The sequence below is a fragment of the Cupressus sempervirens genome, chromosome 6 (genome assembly GCF_028749045.1).
Source record: "Cupressus sempervirens isolate cs-2001-9-10 chromosome 6, ASM2874904v1, whole genome shotgun sequence".
Taxonomy (NCBI): domain Eukaryota; kingdom Viridiplantae; phylum Streptophyta; class Pinopsida; order Cupressales; family Cupressaceae; genus Cupressus; species Cupressus sempervirens.
Window position 1 is genome coordinate 18,008,765 of NC_143123.1, and position 24,742 is coordinate 18,033,506.

General features: G+C 37.2%; 1 protein-coding gene across 3 annotated transcripts in view; it reads right to left on the reverse strand.

The window, feature by feature from the left end:
* Window positions 1-9,635: 9,635 nt before the first annotated feature.
* LOC149550832 (uncharacterized) overlaps window positions 9,636-24,742 on the reverse strand; it is a 60,697-nt gene continuing 45,590 nt past the window's right edge. For all 3 annotated transcript variants that reach the window (XM_089786399.1, XM_089786400.1, XM_089786401.1), the window contains 4 exons: window positions 12,197-12,458; window positions 11,158-11,357; window positions 10,755-10,942; window positions 9,636-10,380 (listed from right to left, as the gene is read on the reverse strand). In XM_089786399.1, coding sequence (XP_089642525.1) covers window positions 10,067-10,380; window positions 10,755-10,942; window positions 11,158-11,357; window positions 12,197-12,458 — 964 coding nt within the window. In that variant the 3' untranslated portion in view covers window positions 9,636-10,066. The remainder of the gene's footprint in view (window positions 10,381-10,754; window positions 10,943-11,157; window positions 11,358-12,196; window positions 12,459-24,742) is intronic.

The following is a 24,742-nucleotide window of genomic DNA, read 5'->3' on the forward strand; positions in this document are numbered from 1 at the left end:
ATTAGAGTTTTATGTATAATGCCACTTTGAGTTGAAGATTTAAACTTCTATCCAACCTATAGATCCATTTGTATTCTCCATTACATGGCTAGCATCAGAAACTAAGACACTATGAATCCTAATACCCTTCTTTGCTTGACATATCTTCAATACACATATTATAACAATTTTCTAAAACATGCATGTTACACTATCAAAATTGGGCAAACTAGAACAAAGACATCAACAATTCAAAACCAAAAAAATAGAACAAGGACTTCTCATGGTACCTAGATACCCACTTGTGAAAGGATATTCTTTAAACATAGAAAATACAATATTTTAATTTTTTTACTATCCAATAATTGTCACAGCCAATGGCCAAAGTGTAAGATTACATGGATCCGTTGAGAAGATACTATCGACATGTGTCAAACTCCTAAGAAGGATTAAATCTTAGGAAGTAGCCAAATGATTTATCAAATATATTAGGCCTTACATCAAAAGTATTCACTAAAACATTTAAAATTAAACTATTATAAAACTTAAATAAAACATTTTTTGTTGATGCAAGATTGCTCTCACATCCCAAGATGTAACTGCATCAAACACTCACAATAGGAAAAAACTTTTGAATATGGATTCACAAAATAGATTTAAGTGATAATAACATCCTTTAGAATTGCAAGCAATTCCCTACAAACTCCATTGTTGAAATTGGTACCCCTAATACTTATTTCTCTTCTAACATCTTATCGAAACAAGTGTTGTTCTCTATCAATTGTGTTCTACACTCAACCTCCTCAATGTTGAATCAACTTAACCGTAAACTAATCACCTCCTCCAAGTGCAACCCTCATTCTTCTCCAACCTTATGGGATTCAACCAGAAATAGTTTGTTCACCCCCACTAGAATCTATCTATATTAAACTTTGCAATATTATAGAAAACCTTCTTTTCATGCCATAAAACACTAAAAAATATATCTTGAACTAACTCACGCAAATCATCATCATTCTCAAATGTAGTAAAATACGATTCACTATTCTCTTTTGCTACAATCTCTTTATACTTGCATCCTTCTTTAGGATCATTTTTAGAAGAATTAAATTTTACCTTTATTGCATTCTTTATTGCAATTTAATTTTTTCCTCCAACATGTTATGCCACTATTTATATGCATTTTGAAATACATAATTGTTACAAATCGATCTTCCACATTCAAAACAATGTTATAACTCTAGCTCCAAGTGGTGCAACCCCCTCTAGCCATGTAAACCTTTATTTGCCTTGCCCTCTTGCTCTATTCCAAACTTCCACTGACAATGTAATTCTTACTCAGCACCCCGGTCGTTGTGGTGATAGAATCCAAATGGAGTTTCATAATCAATTGTTTCTCCTTATGCTAAACAAATAGCTCCTCAAACTCACATTCCTCTCCACATAGGCAAGTAAGCTTCCCTTCCACTCTTGGGGAGAGTTAACAGCCTTAATGTCACTGTGTCATTTATTTATTGTAATTATTTATTTGTGTTGTTAAAAGTTTGTGATGGCTTCTACTTGTAACAACTAGGACCCTTGTTTTTGTTTTGTTCTATTTGACTCCTTCAAGTTGTGGTTGTATAACGACCAACCCCTCTATTAGACTATTGGCTTTAATCAAAAACATTAGAACAATAATATTGAGGTTCATGATCAACATTCTCTAGATAACAAATGATCAATCTCCCTAACTAGGGAATTTCATCTTCATTACTTTTAAACAAAAAATCATTGGAAATCCCCTTGACCTTCACATTTTGTTCCTCAATTTCAACCTTCCATAAATTATTTATTGCTTCAACAACTCTCTTAGTTTCTACATTTTTATTGTCATCAAAGAAAACATATGAAAATCAATTTTACCTTGATAAATTTTGCGACAACTTCTACCCCACCTATGATCAGCTAATTTCATTCTTCTTCAATCTAAACTAGTAAATCATCATTCTCAACTTTAGTTGCATCCTCTAAATAGCTCTCTTTTGTTGCTGCAATTTATGTAACAGCATTCTCCATATTTTCTAATAGGCATTCCTCAACTTCAAGTTCATCATTTTCTTTGTATTCATCCTCTCTCTTCTTTTGTGCCACATCCATGACACTCTATTGCATCTTATTTCTTTCCTTCATTTAAAATATCATTAAAAAGATGAATAAAATTACTCACCTCTTTTCTAATGAGGCTGTTTTTGTTTTCCAATTGTACTTTGCAAAATTTTACTTGTTTCATCTCTCTCTCTCTCTCTCTCTCTCTCTCTCTCACACACACACACACATCCTCATATCCATACTTTTAGATATTTTTTGCAAACTGCCTCACATTCTGCTATTGTTTAGAAACAAAGGAACCTATTCTCAATAAATTGTCTTGGTAGCTCCTCTAGCAAGTTGCACATACATATAACGCTTACCTCTTTTCTACTAAAATTGTATTCAATCCTTTATTGGCACACACTTAAGAACATTAGCTTGGATACCATCAATGCAAAAAGGGAGTTATCATTGGTATCACATTTCACAAATTGAAGACAAGACGTGAAGGACTCAGTCTTGATAGCATGTGCGCGATGAATGCCTTGTAATTTTCACTTGCTTATTATCTTATTTATATTAGATTGGAGATGTTTATTTGAGGACCATGTGGTGATGTGATGATTTACAATAGTATATAATTGTGAAGATAGATTGTAGCAAAAACTTGAGGGAAAGGAGATTTTTTTTCTCGATTGTTCTTATTTGCATGTGGGTTAACTTTTACATGAAATTTGTTTGTTGGTTTAAGTCGAACCCTTTTTTGATTTGCATATGTGATTTGTGTGGATTTTCACAACCATAGAAAGGCGAGAGTCTCATGTTGATCAATCACATGTAATTTATTGATATATTTGTGCAAGCTTTCCTAATATAATCAAACTTCCATGTAAGATAAAACCTTAGACTTCACCAAAAAATTCATCTAATATATTAGACCTTACTACATTAAATTTATTCATTAAAATTTTTTAAATTAGAATATTAAAAAAATCATTTCAAACATTTGTCATTGATAAGCAATTGCTCTCACATCCCAAAATCCTTCGTCATCATACTTTTATTGAGATTTTAAATTCACACAACATGACATTCTCATCATATTCCGACTTAACTATTTCAGATTGTTGTATGCTTCCTTGTATATGCAAGGCAATATTCCAAAACTTATAGAACAATATAAGCTCTAACCTTCAAGAAAACACAGATTAATATCAATTTGAGATTTTGTATAAGAAAATAGCTATGTTAAAAATTGGTGAAATTAGTTAATTTTTATGACCTTTGTATTTATCAAACAAGGTATTGTGCTAGTGTAAATTTGTGCAATTTTTACCACTATATTGCAAGGAAAAAATCATAACACCATGTTTCCCTTGTGCCTCCAAGGTGATAAGTTCATTGATATAGAATTTATGACAATCTTACTATTTTCTTAATAGCACCCTTCTAATAAAGCTTGATGTTCACTAATTTCTTTGACACCCTCCACTGAATAAAGTTGGACATGATAATTCATTTCATTTCCATGCTCCATGCAATTCCTAGTAACTTTTGCACCATTCACTCAAGGTGAGGCCACAATGGGTCTCAATGCTAGCACTAAATAGCAAAAATAAAAAATTAGACAACCATGAGTATATGCAAGGTTTGCCCATGTCTTAAGGTTTCCTACATGTTATTCAATTAATTAATCTTAACCCTTTATTGAGTGTCTTAATAAATGTGGAAATCACATTTGGTAATGTAACATTTAAATGTTTTCATCCATATAGTGATTTTAACACTAACTCGTATACAAGACCATTTTAAAAAATAATCATTTGTGAGAATGATCTCCTTGACATAAGCTTTGCTTATTTCTAGTCAAACACCTATCCCATCCAAGTTGTCTTCCTTTTCTTTTATGAGTCATGTTTATGTATGAAATATTGAGGTCATATTTAATTATTTCACTAAAAATAAGATCTTGAGTTTTTTATTAGTGAAAGACTAGGACATCATTTGTGTAGTGCCAGAATCATATCGTGTAGATCTATGTGTTGCTATTATCAAACTAATCTAATTTAATTTTTATATTATTTTGAAAAAGGCATGTAAAGCCTATGAGTTTTACTATCAATTTTTTTGCAAAAAATACATTTGCTTTTCCACCTCAATGTTTTGATTAAGTAAAAACTAGTTTTTGAAGGACCTGAAACCTTTTACAAAGGACAAGAAAGATATAACAATAAGGATCTTAAAACAATTGTGAAAAACCACGTGACAAACTAGAGGGACACACCAGAGTTCCCAAGAAGAGGGCAAACAACCCAAGAAGCCACAAACCATCAAGATTTATATTTTGGTCTAGTCTTTTGTGAACATAAAGACATCAAATGAAGGTTTGAAGGATTTTCCTTTTTTCTTTTAACTGATGTTTAACCATCCTTCACCTTCTTAGTAACCTTCTGCCAATCTGCACTAACCCCCAAAACCCCTGCAGCAGGAGAAGCACTAGCAATAGTGTTATGGACAAAGTTAGCAACAAAAAAAGGGATAGCATCAACATTTTGACTCAAAGCTGCCAAAGGGACAACAATCGAATCAATAGAAATAGCAACATGTGACAGGTCAGAAATAACATTTTGATTCAAATCTGTTGTAGGGACAACATTCAAACCATCGGAAACAGCAACAAAATCCTCAGCCACAGTGTTAGTATGAGAAGAGAAATTTGAACCGTATAGTGATCATCTGAAACCCACAACCACCAAGAAGGTGATTTCTTCAATCCAACCTTGTCAGAGGAGCATCGCACAGCAAGATAGCTAATCTCATGACATTTCTTACATCTAAAAAGAATACCCTCATAATCAAGAAGCTGAATCCAAGAACCATTTGGAGAAGCCAACTTCAACAAAGTTGGGAGCCCCTTGGAGACATCCATCTCCACAAGGATGCGAGCATGCGTTGTCCTATAGACATTGGAAGAAACCACATCAACTAATATGAAATCCCCAATGGCATCCCCCATAGCCTCCAAGACAAAATCTTGCCAAAAGTAAAGGGGAAGATTCGACAACCGCACCCAAACAGGCATCTTATTTTTAGATGTCGATGTTTTCATATTTTTTTGTGTAGAGTACAAAGAGAAGATTCTTCAAATGTTAAAAAGATAGAAACTTTAGCTCACAATCAAAGAGCTTTAAATATTTTTCAAATGCATATTTTCAATCTTCATTTGTGGCTAACAGTTATGAAGATTTATCATTTCCAGCCAGTTTAAAAAGAAATTGTTTCCACTTTTAAAACAACCATCTTAGTATTGGAAAGGAACAAGAGAATGTAATGTCCCCACTCCTTAGGACAAATTTACCTATAGAAATTATGAAAAATATAAATTATTAAATTCAATTCTAGTGATTGATAACTAGGGACTTAATTTAGCTTCCTATCCCTTTGGGAGGATCCCCTGTGTTCATGAGGAACGGCCTTCAATTATTTGGCCTTATTGCCTGAAACTACCTTTCAAGTCAGGCTTCATAAACCTCTGGGAAGACCCTCTGGGTTCCTTAGAATGATCCTCGATTAGTTAGCCATTATTCTTGAAAGACCTACGAGATTATCTTAACACATCTACTGCATATCTCTTCAATAGTTTCATATTAAATGTTTAATGTAAATCAATACTCTTCCTAAAATCATTTACATTTATTATTATTTCTATTCACCCCTATTGTGAATCCTAGTCATAATTCAATTGATCTTAAGAATCCTCATATTTAAATGGTGTAAAATAGATTAATAATAATACTATTACTATACACTAATAATGATACTATTATAAAATAACTAAATATACCTTACATCTAAATTATATAATCCAATTTGATAATGATACTATTATTATGTGTTATGTGTTAACAATGATACCATAAACAAATGCCTAAATACAATATTATATCCATGTATGTAACTAATAAACATTTCTTCCCATAACTAGTATTCCTAACATAGCTTTATACATAGTTACCTTGACCGACGGTGATAGAAGTGTTTGTGCTCTAACGTGGAAAATATCTTTTAATTGACTCTTGTGTACTATGATTGGTATGTCGCAAGGTTGGAATTCACGCATGATTAGTTGAATGGGAACCTTTGTATACTGGGCAACGTCTATACAGCGACGAAAATGCACTTTCTTACGAAGGAAAATTTTTTTCAGAAGTTACAAAAAACAATGTAAAAGGAGTGCATTTTCGTGGCTGTATAGCCACGGGCTTGTATACTGTCCCTACAGCCCAAACTTGTGAGCTCTGCGTATGATGTGTCCATACCTCTGTCCTCTTCGCCAACTTTGTTTTCCCGCCAACGTGGATGATTTTGCGTATGCTTTCAGAGTATGTGGATTGGTACAGGCAAAGAATCTCTTGTCCTTGATGTCCTTCGCTATGTGACGTGGATTACTTGGTTTGCAATTGCTCTTTTTCTCCGTGGCTAGTCATACCTCTCCTTACTCCCTTACACTTATATGTGTCGCGTTGAATGGCTCATGCCTCTTTATTGAGTCATGATGTATGGTGTAGGGTCCCATGTTGGGAATTATTTAATTATTCATTTTCATATATTAATATTCAATATTAATTGAGATAATATATATGTATTTCTTAAAATAATTCATTTGTAGATTGATTATATTTAAACTACTAATGTTAATATTACTATTTGGTATTGATTCCATTATTATTTCACATTAATCATAAATAAGATTGCATTATTTTATGGTGTATTTATCTTTAAATAAGTAATCTATACAATAGCCATGTTTGATTACAATCGATTTGGGCTCATGACAGAGAACTAGTATTGGAACTCCTAACATACTTTCACTCTGCAAAAAATAGGCTTACAACCATAACACAACGCAATCAGCTCTCAAATTGAAGTCTTAAAAACAAATTCTATTGATAACAATTAATTAACATGTTCAATATCCTTGTGGAGATGGATGTCTCCAAGGGGCTCCTAGTATTGTTGAAGTTGGCTTCTCCAAATAGTTCTTGGATTCAGCTTTTTGATTATGAGGGTATTCCTTTCAGATGTAGGAAATGTCATAAGACCGGCCATCTCGTTGTGTGATGCTCCTCTGACAAGGCTAGATCGAAGAAATCACCTTCTTGGTGGTTGGGGGTTTCGAATGATCACTATACGATTCAGAAAGTATCCACGGATGTGGATGAGTCGGGTAGCTCTTCTCATACTGACACTTTGGCTGAGGATTTTGTTGTTTTGATGATTTGAATATTGTCCCTACAATAGATTTTTATCAAAATGTTGTTTCTGACCCATCGCCTGTTGTTTCTATTGATTTGATTGTTGTCCCTTTGGCAGCTTTGAGTCAAAATGTTGATGCTATCCCTTTTCTGCTGCTAACTCTGTCTAGGACACTGTTGCTGGTGCTTCTCCGGCTATGGGGGTTTTGGGGGTAAGTGGAGAATGGTAGAAGGTTGCTAGGAAGGTGGAGGATGGTTAGACATCAGTTAAAGGGAAGAGGAAAAAAGACAAATCCTCCAAACCGTCATTTGATATGTCTTTACGTTCACAGAAGACTTGACCAAAATGTAAATCTTGATGGTTTGTGGTTTCTTGGGTTGTTTGCCCTCTTGTTGGAAACTTTGGTGTGTCCCTCTAGTTCGTCGAGTGGTTTTCCATAGTTGTTTTAAGATCCTTATTGTTATATCTTCCATGTCCTTTGTTAAAGGTTTCAGGTCCTTTCAAAACCTGTTTTTACTTAATCAAGACATGTTCAATATTTCATATGCTTGTGTTAGTGAAAATAGTGTATAAACTAGGAATGCAATAAACTAATAAAACAAAACTACCCAAACAAACATCTAGATTAGAAAGTAGAAAGCATATAAACCAAAGGGATGTAAATCATAGAAGCAACCAAAATGCTTCCTTGATGTGCAAATTTGTCCAATCTAATGGATGTGTACTCAATGATGGTGCTCAAGCTCCAATGGTGCAAAAGAAACTTGATATTATGACGATAAGATTTGTGGCTTTGATGTTCAAATTAGCATTATAACTTTGCATGGAAGGTGGGTGATTTCTGAGGAATAAAGGGTTGAATTTATAAGCAAGAGGGAGGCAAAATCAAGAGCCAGGATTGAAATCTTGTAAAGGGATAGGATTCATTTGAAGGGAAGCATGTGGATTGTGCTTCTTCAAACTCAGTCTTGTGTCACAAGCAGCAAGGTTGAGAAGATTGAGAAGATACAAGGGGTTGAGAAGATACGCTATAAAAACAGAACTTTTGTCAAATCCCAAAGGTCAAGCTTCGTTTGTCTTTTATCAAATCCCAAAGGTCAAGCTTCGAAGATTGTGACCATTTTGAGAAGTGAGAATAGGTGTCAAATATGTAAGAGATATAAGAAGCACTTAAGGAAGACTTAAATGCAAGGTGTTGGGATCAGAGTTGGAAGAGACATGAGGTTAACTTTGATTTAGCTTAGGATTGTGTAAATGTTTATAGGAGTATTAGGCTAGGATTAGAGGGCAACTAAAGAATTAGGAAGAAGTGATGGGAGGAGAGAGAATGGGTGGAGGGTTAGTTAACTAGGTAAGTGTAATTAATTAGTTAAGAGGAGATTAGTATGTGTGAATGGGTTGGGTTGAATTAGATTTGGGATTTAGTTTGTAAAGGTTAAAGTTAGGACTCATGTTCAAATTGAATTAAATAAGATTTAATTAATTCACAAAATGGAGGAAAATAATTAGTGAAATAATTAAACCAAATAAGGGCATTTGTTTTAATTACTAGAGGAAGGGAGATTAACTAATTGAATGTCAAGGGTTTGCATGTTCAACTAATTGGAGTGCAATTAATTTATTGAAACAATTAATTAGAAGGATGACATAAGATGAATTAAAAAATAACATTTATTTAGTAACACCTTAGGAGATGACTAAATTTGACTACAAAATCGGTTACTAGACTTGGAATCTAAAATGCCATAATAACATTAAAAAGTAATTGGATGTCAAGAATCAGGTTTTTAGAACAGTAAATAATAAGAAAACCATTTGCAAACTTCTCAAACTCCATAATCAGCCTAATGGAGGGAAGATGGGGATGCAAAAGAAATGAGGTCAGATAAAGCAGTGCAAACAAGCAACCCAAGTGCTAAATAGTTATGTTATATCTCACGTGGAATAAATTTGGAAATGACTAAATAGGTACCGGGAAGCTAAAAACTACTAAAAACTATCTTATAAACCATAACCAAAACTACCTGAGGCGCGTCTGATTTCTTGATAAAGACCCCGAACACAATGAGTACTGGTATTATACTAGCTCAAATATTTTGAGCGCATCTATTTAAAATATACAAGCGTGACATGGGTTAGATATGCATCTTGAGAATCGTGCCTCTCAATGTCTTACGTAGATCTATTTAAGATAGATATCTGTTCTAGCATATATTGGATTATCTGACAGTATTTTATGTATCCATACTACTACATGGTCCTATAATACGCTCTCCTGTCATGGAAACCAAGAGTACCCTAACAAAAAAATTAATCAAATACAACCATTCGAACAAAACATGTCGGCTTCATACAATCTTTTACCTGCACAGAAGGGTAATTATCAATATGACACTGAAATCCTACAAAATGTAGGAAAGTCACAAACAATGCAATTGTTGACATTCTGCCAGACTCCGATATTCTCATATGTGCTTCAAATCATTCCCAAGAAAAATCAACTTTCCTAACCTTACACAAATACAACTAAATACAAGAGCAAACTTCACAAATATCTTGCATATAGCGAGAAAAAGAAATGGAGAAAAGCATGAATTGTCTCCATGTGATGCCTTGTAATCAAGTGCTGACTGAATCAACTTCCTCTGTAAGGAAGGAAAAAGGTGAGAATACAAAAATTACTATGTACGGAATAGCTCTCCTAATAGTGTGTGAAAGAGAGAACCTCTTCACTGCAGACTATCATAAGCAAATGATGCTATTGTACTTTCATAGATTCATTCTTGTCTTTGGATTTACCAATAAGCTTTGAAGTTCTGAAAACTGCATCATCCTTGATAAAACTCCACCATATGTATGTCAAGGGAACAGTGGTAGCATGCCATGCAGCATGAGCGTCAACATATCCCCATACTGGGGGGAAATCATAAATCTCAAAAAGCATAGCCAGTCCTCCCACAATGACTACTGTCAAAACCTTGTACCGTGCCCGGTGGGAAGAAACACATGCCCAGACTGCCCATATTAGAAGTTGCAGCACCCCCATTATGATGCAGACTTTCATGTTCAAACCTGCAAATCGCAAAACGGAAAGTAAATGAGCTTAATTTCTGAACAAAATTATAATAAGAAACATGAAGTGATATGGGAAATTTTGACAATTCACAACATAGATTCTAATTTCAGCTATTCAAATATAATCTTCTCCCCGTAAATTATGTATCCAACAGTTCAGTTTCTGGATTTTTTATCCAAAATTCAGCTGCAAGTCTCTAAATATTAGCAGTTTCCACATTTGGTCCATAACATATTTTGTACCAAAAAACTACTTTTTGAAAATGTATGACGACATAATTAAAAATGTCAAGAAAATGAGAATGAAAGATCTAGAGACTTAATGAGAAAAAAGGAGTATGGTAGATCTAAACTGGAGGAAGTAAATTCACCATAATCAAGTTCATAAAAGTTAAGGTATAAGATGTGCGTGGTGACAAAAGCTATCAATGGAGCAGCCACCATAACTCGAGCAGCCTCATCCTTCACATCAAAAGTTCGAACAATTGCAACAATAAGCGAAAATCCCACTAGTGCCACAGCTGATGAGTAGTCAAGTTTTTCTGTCAACTCCACATCCCTGGTTCAAATGAAATATAGTGTGTATCAGGGTTATATCTTCAGCAGAAAAGTTCAAAGAAAAACCAGTTAAAAAAATTATATAACACACTCTACCAATGAAGCTCAGAGAATATCTTTAAAGGAATGTTTGTAGTGCAGACAAAAAACTAGCCTTCGTGCTTTATCTGCTTTAAGAGTGATGTCAACACAAACAAAATAAACTTTTTGATTTACCTGCTGTGAAAAACAGCACTCCAAAACCATGCATTCATAGATAAAATGCCATATATATTCCACAGTCCTGTAAACTCGTAGTATGTGCTTTTGTTATGAGGCCTCAAAGGTAGTTTATAATACACTAGGATCACAAATGAAAGCCATCCATGAAATTGCATTGCAAGATTAAGAGCAGAAAATGCCACTGACAAAGGTTCCTGCACAGATTAAAGTCGTTTACACACAACTACAATGTATTAGTAGTTCATATAAATGTATTAGTTAGTTCATATGATAAAACATGAGTAAGATATTCTGAAGAGTAACCGCACCCCAGAAACCAATTCGTGCAGTGATAAAATACAGTGAGCAATATATAACGATCACAAAAAGAACATCCATGAAACAGAATTACAAGATTAAGAGCAGAAAATGCCACTGACACAGGTTCCTGCACAAATTGAAGTGGATTGTACACAACTAAAATCAATCAACTTATGATTATAAATATATAAGTTAGTTCAAATGATAACTCGTTTGAGTGGGATATTCTTAAGAATAATACCACCACAGACACCAATTTATACATATAGATAAAATACTATCTATATCCAATCAGTTAATAGGGATAACAAATGTGTATCTTCTCATAGAATACAGTATTCTATCTAAATGTTTCATTTCATATATCTTCACTAAAATCACATGTACATTTCATAGGCCAATGAACTCATACTGCCTACTTGTCTAGGGCTCCAAAGGTGGTTTCTACTATACAAGGATCAAGAATGAAAATGAACAATGAAAATGAATTGTGCGAATAAATGAAGAAATTGCCTACAGAAAAATAAGTTTACATCCAACTAGATTTAGTTTATTTATTTATAATAACTCAGAGGAATCACATTTTTCTGAAAGCCCATTTAGAAAGCAAAATTTATCCACAAATGAATCAAAGTCCACATTTGATCAGCTAATAGTGAAAATGTATCCATAACTTTGCTAAGAGAACAATATTCTATCTACAAGTCTCAAATCACATTTGCATTACACATACCTGAAAGACAAATACTCGCTTGAAAGGCCACTTTCCATGATATTTTACAGGTTTCTGTCCAAGAATCTCCCTTTCTGACTCCCTTTTAACCATGCAATGGTAGCGACACTCAATTCTACAGTCCCATTCTTTCAAACGCAAGTAAAGGGGTTCTTGCTTAAACCAGGAACCTTCTGCCAATGCACCATTCACAGGAAGCTTGCATGATGAAAAGCAAATTTCTTCAACACAGCCATGTTTTTCACAGTTCTCAACACATGTGCTGCAGTTTGCAAACAAAGATTGCAGTGAAGAAATGGGAAAAGCATGTTAACTTTAAAATTCAAAAGGAGAGCACAGCATAGATAAAACTTGAAGGTGGGAAATTTTAACCCTCAGCAACATAGGTCAACAAATACTACTTAAATGCTTGATGTTAATGTAAATAAGCATATTAGTGCCTAGTATCAATTCATGCTAAAATAAAAGGTGCAATAAAACTTAATTTAAGAAGGGCACTTTGAAGACCTAGTAAAAATAATCAGATTCAGAAAATCCAAAATGGAAAGCTAAAACCACTATATGCATCAACCCTACAATCCATCGTTCATATAAAAACTTCCAGCTGCATGTCTCTTCTGGCACATATGTTTGTTTCCCTGCTGTCAGCATCCATGTTTAAGTTATCACCATCATATTTACACTAAGATTTCCAAAAATAATCATTTTGATGTAAATATCGGGAGTCAACAGTACTTAACTATCCTTTTTCCAATGTTTTTGAGTCTACCTTCCAAAACACTCAAGGAATTAGAACTAGGGATGGCCATGTGATTTGCTCTTATTTTAGTGTTGAAATGTTGTAAATAGGAGTCTTAGCTTAGAAATGTAAACTAAGAACTTAGGTGATCATTATTTACACTTGTTTTTTTTTTTAAAAGGGATAATCAGTAAGATTCAACTTTTCTCCTTTAAAGGAGAGCTGGTTGCTATAAGTGATTATTGTCCTTTTGTGTTATGTTTGATTGCTTGAATGTAAGAACCAGGTAGAGTGCTCAAGAATTGACTAGAATCAGCATAAACAGAAAGTTACCAAGCAGTAATGCAAATTCTGGGACCAGATCTGGAAATGGGATGTAGCAAGGAACCTACATCTGAAATTTGGGCATGAAAATGCCGGTCTTGGGAGTGAGGTGTCCTTGAAGTATCTTCATCCACTAAGACCTGTGGACTCCAGATCAGGATGCCATGTAGATGTAGCAAGGAACCTACATCTGAAATTTGGGCATGAAAATGCCAGTCTTGCGAGTGAGGTGTCCTTGAAGTATCTTCATCCACTGAGACCTGTGTACTCCAGATCAGGATGCTGTGTAGAACATCTTCTCGAAATTTTTGGGAAAACGCATTGATCACTGAAGTGGTTCTCCCTTGACTAGGATTTTTTGCATGTTTAAATCTCGAACTGTATGTCTCAGTCTGCTCTCTGTGAATTTGCAAGTCTATCTAGATCTAGAATCTACACACGTAAAAGAGAAGAAAAATGTAGTCTTGTATAGGGATATCCCTATGTCAAACCCTGAGTAGGTATCAACCTCCACTACAGCAATAATGATCAGAAAAGTGAACTTACCCTTGGTACAGCAAAGACTAAATCTGATGCAAAATTAATATTATCAGACTTGCACGATCCATTTGAAATGTGAGAATTTTATTTCTGGATTTGATTGTGTAAGTTTTTTTTAGCATCAACGTTTCCGATCACACTCTGTGATTCATCATCAGGATGAGAGAATGCAAGAATAAAAATTATGTAGACCAAGCCTCACTAAGGAAACATAAAAGGAGGGAGAAGGGGGCACACAGAACGAAAAAGTCAAAATTAAAAACTCCTAGATAATGACTTGTTGTAGTTGTTTATTTTGGCATTTTCATTCTCTGTGCCCCCTTATCCCTCCTTTTATGGCTCCTTAGTGAGGCTTGGTCTGAATAATTTTTATTCTTGCATTTGCTCATCCTAATGATGGATCACAGAGTGCGATCCGAAACATTGATGCTAAAAAAACTTAACAATCGAATCTAGAAATATAATCAACACATTTCTGATGCAAAGTGCTAGATCGAAATGATATTATTTTAAGATTGATAATGGTGGTAATGCAATACTCTTTGGATAAGACCTTCAAGGGTTGACGCATTAACATGACAAGACAAGTCAATCATGAAAAGACACTAGCATGAAGATTGTTGTAAATTGCTGCTCCATAATGCTGAGATCTAAGAAATTTGCTCATGGTGATTGCTCTAGTATAATACTTGATGTGGATGAGTGAGATTTGTGGTGTGAATTAAAATGACCTCCTCATTAGGGTTCTCAAGCAAATTCATAAATTAGGCTGACTTCCCGTGGTCATATTTAAATTTCAAGAATGGATCACAAACGGCGGGGAGAGATACTCAAACACACTTGAATCTGGGCTATGAACTGAATTTTTCACTTTGCTGAATTTTGCCGAGAATTTTTTGCCACGTCCAGCTTTACCAAGTCTGAGCCTGGGAACTTTGGTCCAAATAGGAGTGCAAGGGTTCAGTTAATGACACTAAACTTATATACTGATAACATGGATGTTCTTATAATATAGGATGCCAAATCAGCCAACCTATAATAATAATTTTCTATCCGCCTTATTTTGATTACGTTTTTGTAGGATAGGTCTATAAATCAACCATCATCCTTCCTGATATTAATCTTATCCTCTTTAATTTCAATTGGCTCTCTTATTTTATGTTTCCTAAAGTGATCCTCCTTTGCCAATATCTTGGCCTTGTTATTATTAATTCCATATCACAAGTGAATGTGCTAATAAAGCTGATGTGTCAAACTATAATGTCTAAGACCACCAGGTTGTTTCTTGATCCTAATATGGATAGATTTTCAGTTTCCCAGTTTCACCAATGTATGATATTCCACTTGAGAATTCCACCGTGTAAAGACCATTGTTTTACTTAGGATCTAAAGGCTCTTTTACTAATCAATGTTTCTTCTTCAAGACATTAGCGGGAAGGAAGGAATCTTTGTTTGCCATACAAGGTAAACAGATACGTATCGAGGCTAGAATGTAACACAAAACAGAGACTTTATTCATATAAGTAGAGATGTAATTCCAATTACAATGATGATCCATAAATCCATTTAGACGATGTACATATACTTCCCAAAGGGGTGACTCAACCGTCATGCAACCTTTCAGATACTAACTCAACCGGTCGGCTACAATATAGTTTTTACCGACAACATCATCCCCCTCCAAAAGAAAAGTCGTCTCCAGATGACAAAATAGAGACAACTTATATTACTTAGTACATCAAGATTCAAAATAAACTAAGAAGTAGAGGGTAGCGTCCCTAGTACAGCTGGTGTGGTAGACGTCCTCTGTGCCCGAAGCTCGTTCAACTATGCCCGCAACTCATGTACCTACTGCATCCGAGCGTCCAAATTCAGTCTGGCCTGCATCTGGAGCTCTAGTGCCCTCTTCATCATGTTGGTTATCTTTCGGAGCTCCACTTCCATTATATCTAAATCTTTCTTCGCATCCCCCAACTGAGATACAACTGTTGCCTTCTCAGCAATGAGTGTTGTGCACTCCATTTCCCAAGCCGCCTACTAGGTGGCTAAACTCGCTTCTATTGAGGCTAGTCTGGTAGCTGTCTCCTCCCAAGCCCTTACTACTACTACCTAATATGCCTCACTCCTGCCCAGAGCATAGTATGCCTCCCAATACACCTGTACTATCCCTCACGTGAGCCGCTCAATTCTACTCTCCACCACAGGCTCCTGAGTATTCCACTCATGTCGCATCTCTGGGGTCTCTATGTTCATCCATCCTCTCGCCTCAAAACATACAAAGAAGGCCACTAGACAACCAACCCACATAATTGCCAAGACTTGCTCTAATTCTCGTAAAACTGACTCCAAGGCACATCTCTATGCCGAGACTACTACTCGTCTACCTCGAGTCAATACATCTGCTAAGTATGTCTCGATATCCTCCTCCTCCATAGCTGTCGAGGAGTCAAATGGCGTGGTGTGCTCTATGGCTATTATTGTTGAATAGGATAAAAAGGAAGCTTTAAGAATGCCTCTAGCATTCACCACTATTCATTTGTATTTAGAGTTGAAATGGAATAATGTAAATCTGGAAATGCTTGAAATTAGACAAGATACATACCTCATGATGGAGTTAATCTAGAAATACCTATTTTCGGATGCCTGTGTAACTGGATCCGGGACTAGAAAACTACAACGAAGAAAACCCAAAAAAAATTTGTCTCTCTAGAAGCAAGTCCACTTTGACCCAGATAGCGAGACACAATCTTACCCCGAGGCACAATTGTACCCCTCACAAAAGGTTGTCCTTCACCGAAAAGTCGACCTTGGCCTACACTGCTCCGACGGAAATTTTGTTCGCATGTCCTAAAGCTCGCCAAAAAGGGTACTCAAATCTGTACTTCAATTCTTGAAACAACTGTATATATCTGAAAAATGGTGTTTTGGGAGGGCTATATAGGGTTTTGACTTAGCCAAACCCCTATTTTGGTGATCTCTACCTCCACGAATAGCTGGTTGTAATAGAATATGTGTGTGAATTGAATGTGTAATGCCAAGATCTAATCCTCTAGATTGAAACCCTAGCATGAATATATATGAGAAAGCAATGCATAGATTTGAATAAGATAAGAAAGTATACCAAGCCCTGAAGGCTAAAGTATTCCTACAAAACTCATAATCCGTAATTGCTACCCCATGGCTGTATCTTTGAATGCTTGAATATTGATAACGGTGGATCAAGGAAGACGAAATCTCTCTTGCTCCAAATAGATGTTCACAATGGTGTGTTCACAAAAATGCTTAATATCAACAATGGCTTGATCTTCTATATCATCCTCTTGCAATCTTGCATCTTCATTTGACCATCGTTTGCGTGCTTCTTATGACCTCTTGTTGTAAATGAATGCAAAATGAGAGTCTTTATATAGAGGTTTCAAGATGAGGCTCCTAGAGTAATGAGGACCCATAATTCAAATTTCACCTTGAATTATGGTCCAATCACAATAACCAAGGAGGGAGAAGAATTAAATAAATTTTAAATTAAAACCCTTCTCATTCAGATCCGAAAGCCCAACATTGATTTTGGGGCCCTCCGGGACCAAAATTTGAAAAGGACAATCAAATCCCAAAGAAGGTCAAGGACGACCTCGACCTTGACTTGGGTGTTGATGCTAGTTGGGCTGATGGTCGGGGTGCTGGCCGCACTACTAGTCTAGCTGCTACGATGACTAGAGTCATAACCACAAGCTGCCTAAACTGTCCAAATCCCAAAATGTGCACGCTTGCTGGGACTAAATGAGAGTGAAATATAGCTGCTAGGGACCTCAGAAATAATGGTGGTGGCACTATGATGACCTCGATGTCCTTGTCCTCCACCACCTCTGAGTCATCAGTGCCTTCAGAGGATGTGTCTTGTCTCCTACTATCAGTGTCCCCGTGCTTTGAGCTCTCTACTTCCTACCGCAGCCTCTTCTGTCTGATGGCCTTCTGCCCTCCAAGTATCAAGGTGCTTCCACTGCATAATCAGAGGCTCCCCTGGTTCTATCGGAGCCGGCTTGATCTCCAATCTGTCAGCAAGTATCATTTGTGTTGTGGCATCGAGAAATAGACTGATGGCATAGTGTGGTATATAGAATGTTTTGTGTTGCAATGTCATGAACTCATTCATGCGATCAACCAATAAAGATGCCCAGTCATATACTCTGCCAATCATGATGTCATTCATCATGCTCACCTATAAAAATGAGATATCCGATGCCCTACTCAATCCAATGAGTCTACTTTTCACCAGGTCCATAAGGCAACGCCAATGTCCTCCCTGTATATCGGATTTCTTCAATCCACTTCCCTTCGAATTATCCATTAGGGCTTCATTTTCTACCTAAGTTCGTTTGCCACACACCAGTTCTACCCGTTGTGCCTTCACTTCTCAACTTAGTTTCTTTGGCTTGTTAATTTTTCTCCCTCCTTGCGCATGACCTGGTATGCCAAATACCCCTATGAAATCTATTGCTCTAAAAGATATCACAAGGTTCTCTCCTAGATAGGGAAATGAACTTGTTTCCAAAAATCGGTCGTAGGTTTCTAGCATGGTGCGGAGAAAACCCTCGAAGTCGCGAATGCAGAACACTGGCATCCGTAGTGCCCACTCCACCTACACCCTCCATATGTTTTCCTTAGCAAAATGGTCATTCAAGGTCTCCTGCCACCACTTCCTACACTCCAACCTGTTCAAACCCTTAAATGTCACATTTTGAAGTGTGAGGTGCGCAGTTGCAATCGGTTGTGCTTGTGTCCCTAACTTCTTTTTGCCTGTACTTCCTGCAACACGCACTCCCAATGGTAAAGCTTGTACATTCCTGTTCATTGTGCTATTGACTGAATCTTCTTCTAATTTTTTCTTCCGAGCCCTCTTCCCTACACTCTCCATGACCGTTCTTCCTTTTGTTTGCGCAAAACGGGAGAGGTTGAAATAGTTTCACAACTATCGTACCTAGGTCTACCAATCTTTCGTTTGAGTACACTCTTCCTAACGCCAGTCAATTCTAGTCGTATAGTAGTCAAACGATGTACAGGATACACAATGGCTCTTTGATTTTAGCGTGAGCCTCTCCAAGTCCATACGATGTCTGTACGATGGTGATCCCTTCTCCTTCTATGCTTTGTATGGTGCTTTCCCCCTCTACTTTCTGCTCTCTACAATGTCTTTTACTTGTATTTTGTACAACCTTTGTAAATTATTTCAGTTGAATGGTGTGTTGCTTTGCGTGACTCTAAATGGCTTCTTGACAAAACCGTACGACGTTCTTTATAACAACCTTCCACGAAACATTTTAATTAACTTTGGCCATACAATAGTCAGTGTCGTATGGTAGTTTATGTTTCCTCATGGTCGTATAGTAGTCAGAACTGTACGGTAGCTTGTATTCAATCCATATTTTGTTTTCCCATGATCCTACGACCGTACAGTAATTTATATTATTTTCCTTTGCAGGCTACTGATTATGGTCGTGTTGGATCTAACTGATGTCCGTACGGGTCGTACGGGAGTCAAGTTTCAGTTTCTTTCTTTCCTAAATCAATCGTACGGGTATGTTTTCCTTCCTTACTCTTTCTTTCATTGGTCATATGGTATTTATTCATTCATTATTCCTTTCACTGGTCATATGGTATGTGCATTCACAATTTATCTCCTTCTGGGGGTCGTATGGTGTACGGTAAGATGGTCTCTTCAAGCCTAGTGGTCTTCTCCTAGTCCTGCTACTATACTCTTTCCTCTTGTTCGTTTTTGTACATACTTATTATAATTAACTATTTTTATTAATTTAGTATTCTTATTTATATTACTACTTATTACTATGTTTTTATACTATCTTTGAGTTATTTGTTCGGAGGAGTCTCCTTTTCTCCTAGGACCTTTTTTCTTTCATGATAAATCTTTAATTTCAACCCATTTACTGCATCCATCACCTCCTTTCCGTCCAGTGTCCATAGTTTAATTGCTCCATTATCGCCCACTTCTCGAATTTTATATGGACCCACTTCACTTTAAATTTTGCCCTGTTTGATTTCGTTGCACCCATTATATTTTAAAACAAATTGGCCTGGCTAAAACCTATTTAGTTTCAAGTGCTTGTTGTGCCATAACTTGTGTTTGCATTGTGAAACTTTGGTAGCCCATTGTGCTTGTAGTCGTCGTTCGTCAAGTTTATTTAGGTTGTGCAATCTTTCCCTGAGACTTACCATTTCTCCCAACTTGTTTTTTATCGCTATTCGCAAATTTTGTACCATGAACTCTGTTGGTACTACGGCTTACTGGCCATACATCAACTGGAACAAAGTGTGTCTTGTAGTGACTTTGTACGAGGTACAGTATGCCCATAATGTCGATGGCAGCTTTTCCTCCCAATCCTCACCTTAAACTGCGCCAAACTTGTAGATTACTACAATCAAGATTTTGTTTGTGGCTTCTACTTGTCCATTTGCTCTAGGATAGTATGGGCTCAATAGAGAATGGTATATTTTGAACTTCATGGTCAATAGCCGAATGACATGATTAACAAAATGTCCTTTGTGGTCACTTGTCAACTGTATCGGAATCCTATACCTTGTGATGATCTACTTGTAGATGAATCTCGTCGTGCTCACTACAAAGTTGTCTAGTAGAGCCCACGCCTCTACCCATTTGGTAAGGTACTCCGTTGCTACAACAATGTACCTACATCTTCGAGTTTTGCTCACCTTGAGGGGTCCAACAAAGTCCAGTCCCCAACGTTCAAATAGTTCCTGCGCATGTGAAGGGTTCAAAGGCATGAAATCCCTATTCAGTGGCTCCCGACCCTCTAACATGTATCACATGCAACGACCCACTCCCTGGCGTCGTTGTGCACGGTTGGCCACCATAATCCTACCAAAAGTATCTTCCATGCAGTTGTATTTGGCCCCATATGTCCTCCTGCAGGTCCTTCGTGTGCTTCCTTTAATACCCTCGAGATTTCTTCCTCTAGAACACATTATTGTAAAATTTGGTCGAGTCCCGTCTTATACAGAAACCCATTAATCAATTGGAACGTTTGAATTCTCAGCACCAGTTTCCTCCTCTCGCTTGGCAGCATTTCCCTAGTAAATTGCCCTGTCGAAAGATATTCCACAATACTTGCATACTAGGATGGTAGTACAGCAATCTGGAATAGTTGTGCATCAGGGAAGTCATTGTTGACTCCCTCCGACAGTTCTCCTAATTTGATCCTCAATCAATGATCTGCATTTACATGGCTTTTCCCAGGCTATACCACAATTTTAAATGTAGACTCCTACAACAATAGTAGCCATCTACTTATTTGTCCTTGGATGATCGGCTTGTTTACGAGATATAGCAAGGCTTGATGATCTACATAAAATACGAATGGAGTTTCCAGTAGATAGTATCTAAACTTCTGCACGACGTACACCATTCTGAGAGCCTCCCGCTCTGTTGTACTATAATTATTTTCTGCTTTAGACAATAGTCTACTTGCAAAGTACACTGGATGGTCCAATCTATGATCACCTATCGGTGCCAACGTTGCTCCAATTGCGTAGTTTGATGCATCGACATGTACATGGAACTTCTTGTCCCAATTTGGATAAGCCAGGATAGGTGTTGTGGCTAATCGTGTTTTCAGTCCCTCAAAGGATTCATTCTACTCTGTTTCCCATTTGTATGGTTCTCCCTTGCAGGTTAGTTTGTCAAGCGAGTAAGATATTTTGGCAAAGTTCTTAATGAACCCTCGGTAATATCCTGTGTCCTAGGAATGATTTTACCTCAGTCAAATCCGTTGAAGGTGGAATTTCCAGGATTACCCAGACTTTGTCAAGATTTGTCTTTAATCCTGCTTTACATACAATGTGTCCCAATAGTTTCCCCGGTGATACCATAAATCTACACTTCTTTGAGATTAGTGCTAGTCTTGCTCATCTACATCTTTCTGTGCATTCTCTGAGTGCGGTCAGATGCTTGTCCTCCACACTAAAAAGTAAAAACTGACCAATCGTCCAAAAATGCCTTGAAGTTTCCAACTGACATCTTGTCAAAGATTTGCAGGATAAGTCTTTGAAACATTGTTAGGGCATTGCACAGACTAAACGGCATTCTGTTTTAGGCATATACCTCGTCTTCTACTATGAAGGTTGTTTTGAGCCTATCTTCTTCTGCGATGGATATCTAGTTGTACCCAGAGAACCCATCCATGAATGAATAAATTTTGTGCCTCGCCACTTCTTCCAAAATACTGTCAGTAAACGGTATCAGAAACGGATCCTTAATCATTATAGCATTCCAACATCGAAAGTCTATGCATATCCTTACCTGAGTGGTCTTTTTTCAGAGATATCACAAATGGGGATACCCACTCACTCATTCGTACCCTAAAAATAATGCCTGCTTCAAGCATTTGATTAATCTCATCTGTAACTCTTGCAACATAATTTTTGTTCATCCGATATGGTTGCTTCCGTACAGGTACTGCTCCTATTAGTGGGATTCAGTGGATGCATAATTCAGGCAATACCCTTTCAGGTCTTTATACGTCCATGCAAAAACATCCTTATATTCCATAAATATTTTAAATGTTGCTGCTTTCAGAACTGGACTCCAGTCATCTCCCACAAATATATTTTTTGAATTAGCTTTGTCCCCTAAGTTCATCGTTTTCACTATGGATTCTTCGTATTTAATAGGTTTTTCCTCACTAAATGTATGTGCAGGTGTTTCGTCTATCTATGCCTCTCCTTTCACCTCTCTGTATTCCTTCGGGAATATATTTTCCTCTCCTTTATTACCTTCCTCAACCCCTAACATGTGACAGCTCGGGAAGAGCTCATAGTCCTCCATTTGCCAATGGAGTAGGTCGTTCACTAAATCCAGGTCGTCATCGTTGGATCCTCCTTCCAGTCTAAGGATTCCTTCGTTGGGGTCCATTCGTTTCTTCCCTTCATCGTCTCCTTCGCCTTCGGAATCTGATGATGTTGCCTCCTCTCCTACCATCTATATATGTAGATCAATTACAAATCTATGACCTCCTCCTCCTATGGATAGGGTGTTCTTTTCCGAGTCATGTTTTACTTTTGCCTAAATTAGCTAGCCCCTTCCGAGGATGGCGTTGTACCCTTTTCTTTTCAATGGTATAACCACAAAGTCCAGTAAGAATGGTTGTCCTGATCGTTACCGGTTGTGCCATCAGGGTCCCTAAGGGTTTGACTTCATGTTGATCAGCGGTGAGCAGTTGAAATGTAGGTGGCCATAACGTAGGTTGCCCCAACTTCTTTCATGTTTCTTATGGCAACACATTCACTCCTAACCCTCCATCTACAATGGTGTCCGTAAGGATGGTTCCAAGAATACCCATCTCTACTACTGTAGGGTGTCTTCCTGTGGTGAGCGCCAAGTAGCAATGGGTCCGCCGCGATCATTTTACTTCCACCTTATGTGTTTTCTTGGCTCTTCCATCACCTTTGAGGACAGTGTCATGTTCAAGATTGCAGTTCGTAACTGAGGCATTGCAAGGTCATTCAGCTTCATGGGAACCTCAACTTGCATTACCTATCGTGTGATATTTTCTTCTAACTAGTTCCTCCTTGATGTGTCGGCAATGTCCTTTTTCTGCAATTTTTCAGCGTCCATTTCTTTTTCTAATTTTCGCACTTGCTGCAACCTCTTCTTTTCCTCTTCTGGATCTAGGTACATTGTCTTATTTGCTTGCGCGCGAGTGATGGCTAATGTCTCCTCATCACATGTTTCTATACTTAACAAGTTCACCCCGGGTTTAGGGCATTTTGAATCCTCATGGTCTCCAGGACCATACCATCTGTACAACAGTTGTTGTGTTCCCTTTGTCGTACAATCTTTGGCGAAGTGGCCCCAGAGGTTGAAAGCATGGCATTGTATCATCGATCGTCTACTCAAATTGTACTGTATTCGGCTGCAACCCTCGTTATTGTTGTTGCCGCCTCGTCCACATCAATTGTTGTTTCGGAACCCCTCTTGAGGTTGCTGCGTCATTGTTCATATTCGTTCCTGCTCCAGAAGTGGACACTTCCTATGTTGGTAATACTTGTCGGTGTCCCTTCGTTTTCATATTGAAGGGGCATTCCTTGGTGGAATGTCCTACAATTTGGCAGATATCACAAAATTGTTTCTTAGGGTAGGAGCCCTTTGTGTGGTCCTCCTCTTTGCAATCTGTACACCATAGTTCCCCTTCTCTCACTTGGTCAGCATTCTTTTTATGTTTATGAGCTCTTTCATCATACGTAACATGTCCTTCTGTAGTGCACGAACCTTTTTACTTGATTCCTCGTTGCTATTGCTTCTAGAGGATGAATCTTCTAAACCAGACGATCTGTTTTTCTTCTTTTTGCTCGTTCTCTATTCACTCTCCAAGTCCATTACGCGGTTATATGCATCAATGTATGATGTTGGAGGTAAAACTTTCATCTTTTTCCTCAATGCTGGTCATAGCCCTTCAAAGAGCCACCTTTTCTTCAACCCGTCCCGTGGTTGGCTTTCCATTTTTCCTACCAGATCCTTCAACGTCCTCACATATACACAGATTGTTTCATTCTTTCCTTGTTTGCTACTAGAGATTTCTGCTACTATCTCGCTATCATTCCTGAGTAGTCTGAACTCTGCTATAAATTCTTTCTTGACATCCAGCCATGAAGTTAACTTCTGCAAATCGAAGTCCGAAAACCAATCAATCGCTACACCCCGTAGAATAGTCCGCAACTATCGGACCCAATCATCTTGGTCCGTTACGTCATTCATAGTCCCAATTGTTTCACATGTTCTACAAAGTTGAATTTGGTCGATTATTCCATCGCCATTAAATTTCGGCAATTTTTCCTTTGGTCCTACCATTATTAATTTCTTTTGAATTTGTGGTATTTGCTGCATACCTGCTTTGTTCTGAGTACTCGTGCCATTC